The sequence below is a fragment of the Ammospiza nelsoni genome, chromosome 1 (genome assembly GCF_027579445.1).
Source record: "Ammospiza nelsoni isolate bAmmNel1 chromosome 1, bAmmNel1.pri, whole genome shotgun sequence".
Classification (NCBI taxonomy): Eukaryota; Metazoa; Chordata; class Aves; order Passeriformes; family Passerellidae; genus Ammospiza; species Ammospiza nelsoni.
Window position 1 is genome coordinate 47,124,144 of NC_080633.1, and position 12,531 is coordinate 47,136,674.

Genomic DNA, 12,531 nt, shown 5'->3' on the forward strand with positions numbered 1-12,531 from the left:
GGGACAGAAATCCCAGCTATGAGTTTGAAGCCTGGACGATATTGCTAAGCAGTGTTTAATTCTGCAGCTGATAATTAGCTGCCCAAACAGACAAATGTGCCATGACTTTCACTTCCAGTAACTTAAAAGTGACTTATGGAGAGTATGGTGGGTTGACCCTGGCTGAACATCAGCCAAACATGCCCACCAAAGCCACTGTATCACTTTCCTCCTCACCTGGACAGGAAGGAGAAAATATAGTGGAAGACTTATGGTTCAAGATAAGGACTGGTAGATATCACTGTGAGAAAAAATAGACTCCATTTGGGGAAGTTAGTTTAATTTATTGCCAATAATATTAGGGTAGGATAATGAGAAATGAAGTAAAATCTTCAAAAAGCCTCCACGCTCCAAATCCCCTTCTTCACAAACTTAACTTTACTCCTGATTCTCTCTACCTCCCCCTGCCCTGAGTGGTGTAGGGGTATTGGGAATGGGATTTGCAGTCAGTCCATCACATATATTGTATCTACCAGTTCTTCCTCCTCACACTTATTCGTTGCTCCAGCATGGAGTCCCTTCCACAGGAGACAGTTCTCTGCAAAGTTCTCCAGTGTGCATCCCTCCCATGGGCTGCATTTCTTCACAAACTTCAAAAACGCAGGTCCCTTCCACAGGGTGCAGCCCTCCAGGAACAGACTCCTATGTGGATTCCCTATGAGGTCACAAGTCCTGCTAGCAAATATCCTCTAGGGTGGGCTCCTCTCTTCATGGCTTCCCATGGAGTCACAGTCTCTTGGCATCCCTCTGCTCCAGTGTGAGGTTATCCAGGGGCTGCAGTTCGATGTCTACTCCAGCATGGACCTCCATGGGCTGCAGGAGGGCAGCCTTGTCTCACCATGGTCTGCACCCTGGGCTGCAGGGGAATATCTGCTTCAGTACCTCCTCTCCCTCCTTCTCTGCTGACTGCAGAATTGTTTATCTTATACTCTCCCTACTCTTTCTGACTGCAGTTGCACAGGGCTTTTCTCCCCCTTCTTAAATATGTTATCCCGGAGGTGCTGCCACTGTTGCCAAGGCCGAGCCTATCTTGGAGCCAGCTGGAATTGGTCCATCTCAGAGACAGCTGCAATTGGCTCTGTTGGACATGGGGGAAGTTTCTGGCAGCTTCTCACAGAAGCCACCCCTGTAGCTCTCTCCTTCCAAAATCTTACCATAAAAACTCAATGCATGGTATTGTTTGATACAGATAAGAACAGAGAAAATATCAGTTCTTAAACATAAAATTCATGTTTTTCAGAGTTGCAGCAATGTATCTTGCAGTTGAGGTAATCAATTATATATTCTTAGTTATAGATGGCTGGAATGAGTTTAAGTTGTAAAATTATGGAAATTTTTCACTGTCCAGAAAAATGGAGGCACCGGTTTGAAAAGCAAGGCCTAATTTACTGTTCAGTGCCATTTTATTTGGCTTGCTTTATGCTCAAGTAAGAAGTTGTCTGCAAGGAACAAACACCACAAGCAAGAGGAAATGAGAAACTTTATAGAATTTTTTCACCAGGCGAAAAAAAATTGGAGAAATTTCTGTTTCAGAAGGATTTAAAAAATGTATGCTTTCCCAGTGTAGGGTGAAAAGAGAGAGGGAGGAAGTAATACAAAATAAGCAAAACTGCTGTACTAGAAGTAAAATTTCTACCTTATTTCTAGAAAGGGAAGGGAAGTAGCATTCTCTCAGGTCTTTTGAGTCTTAGAAAATACATTAATTGTCAAAATGCTAAAAATTAAGAGGAATTACTTTTATTTTGATGAACTGTTCTGAAACTATAGTTTCTTTGCATAGATAAATACTGAGGGGAGTTTAAAACTTTCTCATTAGCATGTGTTAGGTAGTACTGTAGTCCTGAGAGATTTCTCTTACACAGTGAAGTACTGTTTCCATGAGGATACTGTTTACTGTTAATTCAATTAAATGCCATGTGAAAGCAGTGAAACCAGTCTTTCTTATGGAGTGACATGGTCACAGGCGTGACGCATTGTCATACTCATTATCTAGCATAATTTTTTTTCAGGGGGGACACTAGCACCCGCTGTTGAGCTGAGAATTTAGACACCTGTTCATATTGCCTCTGGAAAAGTGAGTCTGCATAATGTAGATCCCAGCTCTGGGCTCATTCCTCAAAGTGGCAATGCAGATTTTTGTGGCTGTCTGTAAAATGCACACAAGTTGACCCTTATTCACAGCTTCTAATTAGAAGCATCTTGAGGGTTTTTCTTTGCAGCCAGCTGAACACCATGAATTCAGACGATGTGGATTTCATTAGCCAGCCACAGGCCAAGGAAAGGTTTTCAGCCGAAGATGAATGACAGCTAATCCTGCTGCTATTCCATTTGTCTCTGGTGCAAGCCTAACAAATGACTGCACACATCTTTGTCCATGTGTTGGCAGAGGAAGTGCAAACATGGCATATGACAACATACCAAACAGTGTGTAATCACTGCAAATTATAGCCTAAATAATTCCTCCTCTTAAGGGAGCAGGATCAGGTTTCTCTTGCTGAATACAGCATGATGGGCCAAGTCCTACTTTCTTCAGCACATAAGGCCTGAGAAGTAGCAGAATGACCTGGCTCCATTTTGCTGGGAGAGCTGCAGAGAGACTGTAGAGAGGAAGAACGTGCTGAGTAGAACTGGTTTAAAGGCAAACATTTTGTTCCAGAGGAGGTTCTGAGTATCTGGGGAAAAGAATTGGAGAAATTTCTGTTTCAGAAGGAAATATGGATTTTTAAAAATATGTGCTTTCCCAGTGTAGGGTGAAAAAAGAGAGAGAGGAAGTAACAAAAAATAAGCAAAACTGCTGCACCAGAAGTAAAATTCGAAGTAAAATTGGGCTGGGAAATGCAGGGTCTGTTCCTTACAGCTCAGCCAGCATTCCCACAGATTTTGGTTTTCCTTTTGCAGAGCTGGGAATTGAGCCTTAGATAAAACAGACAAGCCCAAAGATTCAGGAAGTCTTGTGGTCCCTGGCTACAGGGCAGTGTGCATGGCAGGGCAGTCTTGGAGTTTCATACCCTGATCATTCAGGCTTCCAGGCAGCCCACCAGGCGAGCTGGCAGGAAACCAGCTTGGAGCCTTGCCGGTGCTGTGTTGGAAGTTCATTGAATACGATATGTCTCCCTGAAGCATTTCAGTTCTGATGAATTGGCATTTTCCAGTGAAAACCTGTTTTGTTGCTAAATTCCTCACCAGCTGTAGCCCTGGATGGCACGCAGCAGCAGTCCTTGTACTCTGCACTGGCAGCTATGGGTGTGCTTGGGGTGTTGAGTCCTTATCCAAATTTGCATGCTACAAAGACAAAAATGTCTTTGGTAGGTAACACGGGGCTGGTGTTACTTACCCATTCCTCTACTGCACAAGCATTTTGTTGTTCTTGTTTCTGCACTATCTTCTGCACAAAGCCATTTTGCTGCATTTTTTCTGTACTACTTTGGCATTATATGTCTGGGGAAGAGCTGTTTGCGAGTTCTTGAGGATGCCTTTAAACCTCAAGGATGCCATGAAAAATCATGCAGAACAATTGATGAGAGGTTCTATAATGGGCAACTCAGTGTGATATGCTTAAATCCAGAAGGATTTTTTTTAATGGAGTAGAGCAGACAATATGCCAAGTTTAAAAACCAAGTAACAAGTTGGTTGAGCATCCTTCAAAGAGAGGGAGTAATTGGAAAAAATGAAAAAGTAACTCAGAGAATATTCCTTTTCTGCGCATCCCCAGATGGGACAGATGTTGCATCCTTTGGCTTCTCATCTCTTGGTTTCTGATTCTTATCCAAGTGAATGGGAAACTCATTCATTTTGGGTGGGGGGAAGAAAGGGGGGGTATAGGCACCAAGAAAATCTTCCAAACAGTTTCTGCCTGCCAACGAGACCATTTCAAACACTCCTCTGTAGCATAATCCCATCTGTCACAGCTCTTACTGGTTTACAGAAACTAACTGGACTTTCTGCTTGTGAACAAACAAAAGGCACACACTGCACAGTGTGATCAGGCTCCAACAAAATTATCATGCATGTAGGGGTAAATACCCTTCCTTGTTACTCCAAAAAGGAATAAGCTCTGTTATGGACAGAGCCTTTAGGCTCTTCATCAAAGCCAGAAATTACACTTCCATCTGAGCAATTACAGCAGAATAAAGTGTAATTAAGCCATACCAGCTAGAGAAAAGTGCATCCATGTGGCAGTTACACAGTGAGTCTCTTGAATGAAATCCAGTAATCAAGGCAGGAATCTCTAGATTTAAAAATGTGCATTTTTATATGTTGAGAAGAGAAGCAATAATTTCATGTTATTTTTCTTCTGCATACCTGCATTTCTTTTGCAGGTCTACAAAACATGTAACAAGTAACTCAGTGAAAGAGGACATAAATGTTCAGGAAAATTTTCAAGTTGATCTTTCACAATTAGTGTATTTTAACTGAAGGTCAGTAAGTTTTGTCTTAAGAAAAAAATAGTCTTAAAAGCAAACTTGAGGCAGAATCCTTAGCCAGTCTTTTCTGACTTTGTTTAAAGTAGGGAGCTTCTGAGGGAGCTTCTCTGGGGGAAAAACTTGAACATAGCCTTAAAGCTTTAGTTATTTTCTGAAAAGAACTGTCTGAGAATTTGGATCTTGATGTTTTAAACTTTGAGAAAGTTTATGTGATTCTCAAGTCTGAAGAAATCTTGGTTTATAAGTTAATGGCAAGTATTTTCTAAATGCCAGCACAGCAGTATTAATCTTGTGTCTGCAAATCAAGCTGTGTTTTGTTTTGTTCAGTGTTGTCAGAAGCAAAGACAGCTGGATTTTGAATTTGTCCAGCAGTGATAATGTATGAAGCAGCTTAAAAGGCAGCTTTCCCCCTTGCCACTGTGCTGGCCTCATTAACAGTTGTAGTCTTGCACAATTTCTCAGTTGGCTGAGTGTAAAGTGCCTTTGGAGGAGGAGACAGTGGCCCCATCCATGCTGGGTTTATGAGGTAATTTGAAACTGATTTCAGGCATAGTTAGCTCAGGATACTTTTGTGCTACCATTGCTAAGCTATGGTGGTAAGAAAACAGTGTAATAGACTGCAGTGACAGGTAATGCAGAATTACCTTCACAGCCTTGATTAGTAAATCATTCCCAAAGCTCTTGGAGACATGGTGTAACCTACACAAGCACTGGGGCAGGATGTTAAGATGGCACCCTTCTATAGCCATAATTTCCTCTTGACCCTCACCCTGTTCCTCTGCAGCACGGGTAGGAATTGTCATAGGAGACAATGGGATGTGTTGCTGAAGGAAGGATTCCAACTTTGAACTGAGTCATTGGTGTGTTAATTACTTGCATGAGGACAGGGCAGGATTTGGATCACACAGTGACAAGCACTGATTTACCAGGGGAAAGGGTGGTGCTAAGCCAGCCCACACAGCAAATGAAGAAAGCTGGAGCGAAGTCCTGGTTCTGCACCACAGAATGATGCTCTTTGGTATTCTTGGCTAAACAGGGGGAACAGGGTAAAATCTGGATTATCCTGTTGAAAAACAGGATCCTGTGTCTGTCCTTAACTAATGGCTGCTCACAGGTATTTTATGACAATAAGTTAATATCAGCAAAATTATTTGTGATCTTCAGATGCAGGGTTCCTGCAGATGTGACATAGGAGGATTCAGGAGACAGTAGAAGTAATTACAAGTAAGGGCATTTTTGGGTAGAAGTTAAGCAGCAATGTTTCTTAGTGTTGTTTTTATCCCAAATGATATCAAAATGTTTTCCCTTATGAGCTGCCTATTTACTCCTCAAAGAATGGAATCAATTTAATTTACAGTCACTCAGGTAAAAACTAGAAATTTAGTCTCCACCTGATCTCTGGCCTCACTAGAGTATCTCAGGGAACAGAAGGACATTCAGAAAGTAGTTTATTTCCTCTGCATTAGACAATCCTGTTGTGATCCAGCACTGCCTATTTTACTCCATCAAAGGGCCTAGACAGCTGACTTAAACAAGACACCTAGCTTTTAGATGGGTACAGACAGATAAAATGGGTGTCACTCACAAAAAGTAACTCTGATTTTGATGTTCCAGAAGTACCAAACCTTCCTGTAAAGCAAATTGTAGGAGAGGGCTTACATCCCAGCCACTAGATGAAGGTTAGATGTTTACCATAATTTCTCAGTTTTGCTAACTTATGCAGACAAAAAGTTGTTGGTAATTAATGCCTTTTGAGTGAACAGTTTGAATCCAATTCAGAATGCTTTCTTACAACAGTTTTGCCATCTGATATATCTTTGTTGTAATCTTTTAAACTCTTTTTACTCCCCCAAAATAAGGTAACTTGTATTGGAACAGTTGTATTCACCCCAATGAGCAAGCAGTGTCAGCTTTGTAGGCAAGAGTAGGATGTTTCCCATAAGGTTATAGCTGGAGTCTCATGGATCACAAACATATTTGTATTACCACTACCTGTGCAATGGGTAACAATGGTTGAAATTCTGGGCCCACTGCAAAATCAGCTAGAAATTTACCACAGCAAATTCAATTTGCAGAATTTTGCACGAGCCCTGCCTTGGCTCCATATTTTTTAGGATAACCCCATTTATTAGCAAGAAAGAACAAAAATAAGAAGAGATAGGCATGCATGTATTGTAATTGACTGTAATTTAAGAAACACTGCACTAGCCAGAGGCACTTACTGGGATATAGAAATCTAACAGCATTATCAGAAGTAAGCCAATGTGTTTGTTCAGGTTCCCATTAACACCGTTTCACAAACATAAGATGCAGTTTGTTATCCTCAATTTCTTCTTCTTCTCTCTCTCTTTTTTTTTTTTCTTTTTTTTTGGTGAATTTTTTGTCTTACCTTTTTATCAGGCTTGGAAATCTCGTGGGATGGAGACAGTTTTGTGGAAGTCATGGCTGCACCTCATCTGAAAGGCAAACTCTGTGGTTTGTGTGGCAATTACAATGGGCACAAGCGAGATGACCTGATTGGAGGGGATGGGAATTTTAAGTTTGATGTGGACGACTTCGCGGAATCCTGGCGCGTGGAGTCCAACGAGTTCTGCAGCCGCCCGCAGAGGAAACCCCTGCCCGAGCTGTGCCACGGGACAGTCAGGGTGAAACTCCGAGCTCATCGGGAATGCCAGAAGCTCAAAGCCTGGGAGTTCCAGAGCTGTCATTCAACAGTGGATTATACCACCTTTTACCGGTAAGTGTGGCTTGCTGTGGAAGGAGGTACTAAGTGACTGCGTGATGAGGAAAACCAGGTAGGAGTTTCAGTAGCACTTGAACACATGTTGAGATATGTTTGTCAAGAATTAATATAAAGCTTATATTATGGGAGGTTTTCTGAGTCCAGAACCAGAACATGGTCCTGAGCAAATAGAGCTGAGCAGCCAACAGTGAGAAAGGAAGGCAAGCTTGTGATAACCTAGAGAAAATGTACTTTTGGAGACTGAAGGAAGAGGGGGAAGAGACTTCAAAACATTTTTGTAAATTCTCTCTGATTTCAAACTCAGTTGTAAAATTGAGGCTGACTTCAATTGCTATTGCTTGTGGTCCACAGAAGTGTGTCTTCCCAGAAACATTTTGAAAATTACTTTATTAAAGCAAGGATATTAAATATGTCTAATGCCTCTTGGATGGTGTGGTTTGTGGGTTGAGAGTTTGAAAGGGGACTGTTAACAAAAAATTCCATGCATGGCCTGTCCTGCCCTGGGAGAAAAGAAAGACAGATGAGGATCTAGAATCCTTGTCTGAGTGAATTATTATAGATTTTTTTAATCTTTAAAATGGTTGAAGTCTAAGCCACAAAGACATATTTTCTGTTCTTTAATTAGCATGAGTTTATTTTCCCCTCACTCAGTAAATACAATTGTCTAGTCTTTGGATTGCCTGACATAAAATGTAAGAGCAAGCTGAGTCACAGTTGTATGGTTGTGGATGAAGCTGCCTGATCTCTGTGCTCCCAGCTTTCCCCACTTGGTCGCATTCACTATTTGATTTATTAGGAAAAGCTTTCTAGAATGACTCGATTTCCCTTATGAATTGCCTTTCCTCTTTTTTTATAATGAGACAGAAAGACGTTTATCTAATCCAGCAGAATACATCTGAGACTGGGAAATGCTAGAAGAAGACATACAGCTTGGCTTGTAGTCTGTATGCCTCTGCACTTATTTTGCTATGGTGTATCCTGTGCTAGGAGCCTGGCAAAGAGTAAAGATTATATTGTATGTAGGTTATGATACTTTATCTTTTCCAATGGCTGAAGGCACAACAGAGAGCACTAGAGAAGCTAACACACACACAGGTTCTGTTGAATGCATTTCAGCAACATTCCCATCTCACTTCCATTGTCCTTTAAAGGTAAGTGGTGACAATGCAAATGGAAAACAGGTGCAGAGAGATTTGTTTAATTTTGCAGTGGATTTTTTGTTCCTATTTTAAAGTAGCTCATGATTAATTTAGTGCAATACACTTCCTGACACCAGAGCAGAAAGTGATTTATATTTTGGCTACAACAGTCAAAAAAATTCTACATGCTTGCACTCAAGAATTACCATAGAGCTTTTCTGTTCCTTTAAAATGATATCTAATGTTTGTCCTGGAAAGGCAATAAAATCAAGGAAGTACTTAATTTGTGTCCTTTTGTAGAAAAGAGTATTTTTCCCTCAGGAAATGTTACATTGAAATGTCCATAATATTTTGTCAGAAGTAGCTGTTGTTTCCATTTCGATGTTGCTAGCTGTTAAAATGCTCAGCTTCCAACACATACTGATAAAGCTGTAGCAAGTAATTTCGTCAATGACCATGGCCATTTTTTGTACCAGGAAGTGTCCACAAGAAGGTAATGATTTTGGGACACACATTCAAGAAAGATTTGCATTTTTCATTAATTCTGTTCAAATAACTCATTACTGGTGATGTGCTTTTGCAGAAGATTTAGATTTCCATTGAAAGAAATTCGAATTAACATAGCTTTTAACTGAGGGATTTTTTGGAAAAGCATATGTAGCCAATGTTCTCTAATTTCAGGGTAAGTTCAACTAAAATTTTTAAAATTCTGCTTTTTTAGCTCTGAGCAGGCTCTTAGCTGTAAGAAAAGGGAGGAGGCAGAATGATAGGGTTAGATTCTTTTTTTTTTCTCCCAATATCCTCTTTTAATTGAATAGCTTCTCAGTTTTTACCCTCCAACATAATTATGGAATTTTTCCTTTTGAAATACTATATTTTCAAGAGTTAACCTTTCTTTGTCCTTTTTGCCTGTATTACTGACATTGCTTCATTTTCATTTTGCTGCTCCAGTAGTGACCTGCTATTAATAAAAATTCTCAGAAATAGAAATAAACTCAGCAGGAACATTAGGAATTAGGGTGTGTTTTCTCCAAATACCAAAAAAGGCAGCGAACAATGCATTGCAAACTTTTGTTTGACATTGTGTTACTGAGGAGATTTGTGTGAAGATATCTCAAATTCATTTGTCTCATTCTTTGTACAGCTGTAGTTTCTCCTTTTGTTAGCCATCCAAAAAACATACAGTGTGATTGTCATGACTGTTAAGTGAAAAGGATATAGCTCATGTTTTAGAGAGTAGAGATCTAGCTGCATGTTGATTCCTGTGCTTGACCTTGAGAGATCTTGATGCCTTAGGTTTTGCACCTTGCCCTTAACACTTTTTTTGTGACTTTGGTGACTTGTGTTTCCCTGCAAAGTGTATGGCAGAAGAAAGTAAAATGTAAGCATGTGAGAAAGGATTTTGAAATAGTTCTGACTGCCGACTAACAAAATTTTACACCACTTTTTAAGTTCTTTGTTTTGTAACTAAACACATTTTATGTTTTTTTAATTGTGGTTTGCTTTGTTTAATTTGGGGCTGGTATTTTTGTTTGTCTTTAATGCATCTCTAGTTGTTCAGTACTCATGTGTAATACTCTAAAAATAACCCTTTGGGTTCAACTTTTTGGAGGCAAGTTCATTAAGCAGGGAAACTATTTTGAATTTCTAGGAGACTTTGGTAAATCCTGTGTGAAGAAGAGATTAACAGTTAGTGTCATCACCATGCCACTAGTCTATTTTGGTACTTCATTATGACTAATCATCCTAGAGTGGTCCTTAAAAAAAAAAAAAGTTAAAAGAAAGTTACCAAGGTTACTCAGTATCAAATTGTAAGGAAGATATTTAAACCATGTATGCAATAAAGCTGTTACTCAAACTCCTGAAACTGCTCTTGGGTATAAGCAGAACTAAAAATAGGTGATACTATCTCAATATCTTGTGTTGTTGTTAACAGAAGAAGCTCTATCATATTATTGGGAAATATTATGGTACCATTTAAGCTCATGGATGAGGATTTGGGGATCTTGGGGAGCTTGAAAAAGAAGAAGGGGACTTTCTGTTCTCACCAAACCCTACCCTATGGCTGATCTCATTGTGCATCTTTGAGCTGTGCTGTAGCAGGGGCCTGCCGGTGACTCCAGCAGGTGAGGCCAGGGAGCAATGTGGTCATGCAGGGCTGGTCACCAGTGTGACCCCATGCCTGCTGTGCTTGGTCATGACTGACCCCTCTCAGGAGCCTCCTTGAGAGGAGCACGCAGCCCCTACCACAGGTCTAGGGGCTGCAGTGAGGGAGCCACAGCAATGCTGCTTTATGCAGGGAGATATGTGGCTGCAGGAGACACTGCAGAGGAAGACACAGGCCTCACATTCCCTGAACACCTGCCTTCATTGGCATCCATGGCTTTCTAGTAGCTTGGTGGGGTCTTTTAAGCAGTTGCATCAACACATTTGGAACATGACATCGACATGATATCAGTGTATCACCCATCTCTAACACACCTACACAGCAGCTGAGCTCATAAATGACTAGTTAGACAGTGCTTGAGTCTCTCACTACTGCCACAACTTTTGAAAAATTCAGTATCTTGGTTTTGCTGTGCAGTAGATTTCTCTATTTCACATTGGAAAATTTGTGTCGAAACTCTTAAGAGAAGTATTTTTATGATTATTACTCTTCCCATTATTAATATGTATTTTTGCTATTGTTATTATTATATTTCAGCAGACAATAGCACTCTGAATAATTGCTTACTCTTTTTCTCTTTTGTAATTGTCCTAGGATGTGTTTTTCTCTTAAACACTTTAATCATCAGTATTTTAGGGCAAGCAATAACCAACATACTAATAGCATCATTTGTTTGAATCTGTTAATCACATGCATTCAAAAATTGCAAATCTACTTTATTGCAAGTCTTTACTTAAATGTTCTTTGTGATGTGGTAATATTACTTCATCTATAGTTCTGGGTTAATCAGTTAATGAGTTTCTGTCTCAGTTAATCTATTAACTTCATTCAGTTAACTGCTGCAGTCTTGCAGTTTTTCTAAAAATTTCCACTTGATTAGAGAAAATATTACTGCTTAGAGTTGAGGCATAATTTGCAACATTGTGTAGCCTGTTAGATCTCTGTTATTAAGATTGGCAATGATGCCATGAAATGGCTGCAGAGAACATGTGAGCATTGCAAAGATATTTACAAACTGTGTGAAAGATGGGGACCAAAGGTTTGTGGCTTTGAAGCAAAAAGTTTGAAGGTCTTTTTCCCTGTTAACAATGATGTCCTACAGCTGTAAAATTCATGTGGTTGTGCCCCTATGTTCACTCAACAGGATGGTACAAAAGGAATGTATGCTAAAGAATGACTTAAGAAAATCCTGTTTCAAGAGTTTAAGGAGTAGATGGAGATGAGATCTCTGAAACCCTCAGTTTACTGCCAAGATGCAAATTGAAAAGATTCTGGCTATGGATTAGGGCACAGCAGTTGCTCTGGCTCCTCTGTGGTGTAAATGCAGGGCAGCTGTAGCTCTTAGTGCTCACCAGGGTGACTCCTGTCCTGGCTCCTGCTCCTGAACCAGCCTCCACATATGTCTTTCCACCCACACCAGGGCAGAGCTGGCCTGTGTCCCCCTTTTAAGACAAAGCCAGTTGTGTTGGCTCAAGAAAGGGACTGATGGCATGAAACTGTGACTGGTCCTCTTACAGACCTGGCACAGAGCAGGGGTTGGCTCTTGCTTCTGCTGGCCCTTGTGCAGAGGAATGGATGTTTCTGTGCCTGTCAGACTATCTGCCTGAAGCTGGCCCTGAGTCTGGGTACTAGCAGCAGTGTAACCACAACAGAGAGGAGCTCAGGATGAAACAATTTATTCAGCTTCTTGGGCAAATTGTCATAGAGCAGCTGCATGGCCCAGGGAACTTCTGGTTAGAAAGGAATTTAAACATATTTGAAACAATTACTGTTTCTTTTTTTTATTTTTAAGGAAATCTGCATGAGGATGTGAGTTTTCTATGAATCACAGAATCAAAAAATGAGTAAGGTTGGAGGGGACAAGAGGGGGGTCATCTGGACCAACCTCCCTGCTCCAGAGGGATCATCCTAGTGTACATGGCACAAAGTTGTGTCCAGAGGGTTCTTGAATATGTCCAGTGAGACAGACTCTGTAGCCTCTCTCGGCAATCTGTTCCAGTGCTGAGTCACCTGCACAGC

General features: G+C 40.6%; 1 protein-coding gene across 2 annotated transcripts in view; it reads left to right on the top strand.

Moving 5' to 3' along the window:
- BMPER (BMP binding endothelial regulator) overlaps window positions 1-12,531 on the top strand; it is a 147,607-nt gene that overhangs the window by 96,158 nt on the left and 38,918 nt on the right. For both annotated transcript variants that reach the window (XM_059488713.1, XM_059488702.1), the window contains exon 13: window positions 6,864-7,200. In XM_059488713.1, the coding sequence (XP_059344696.1) occupies window positions 6,864-7,200 (337 nt within the window). The remainder of the gene's footprint in view (window positions 1-6,863; window positions 7,201-12,531) is intronic.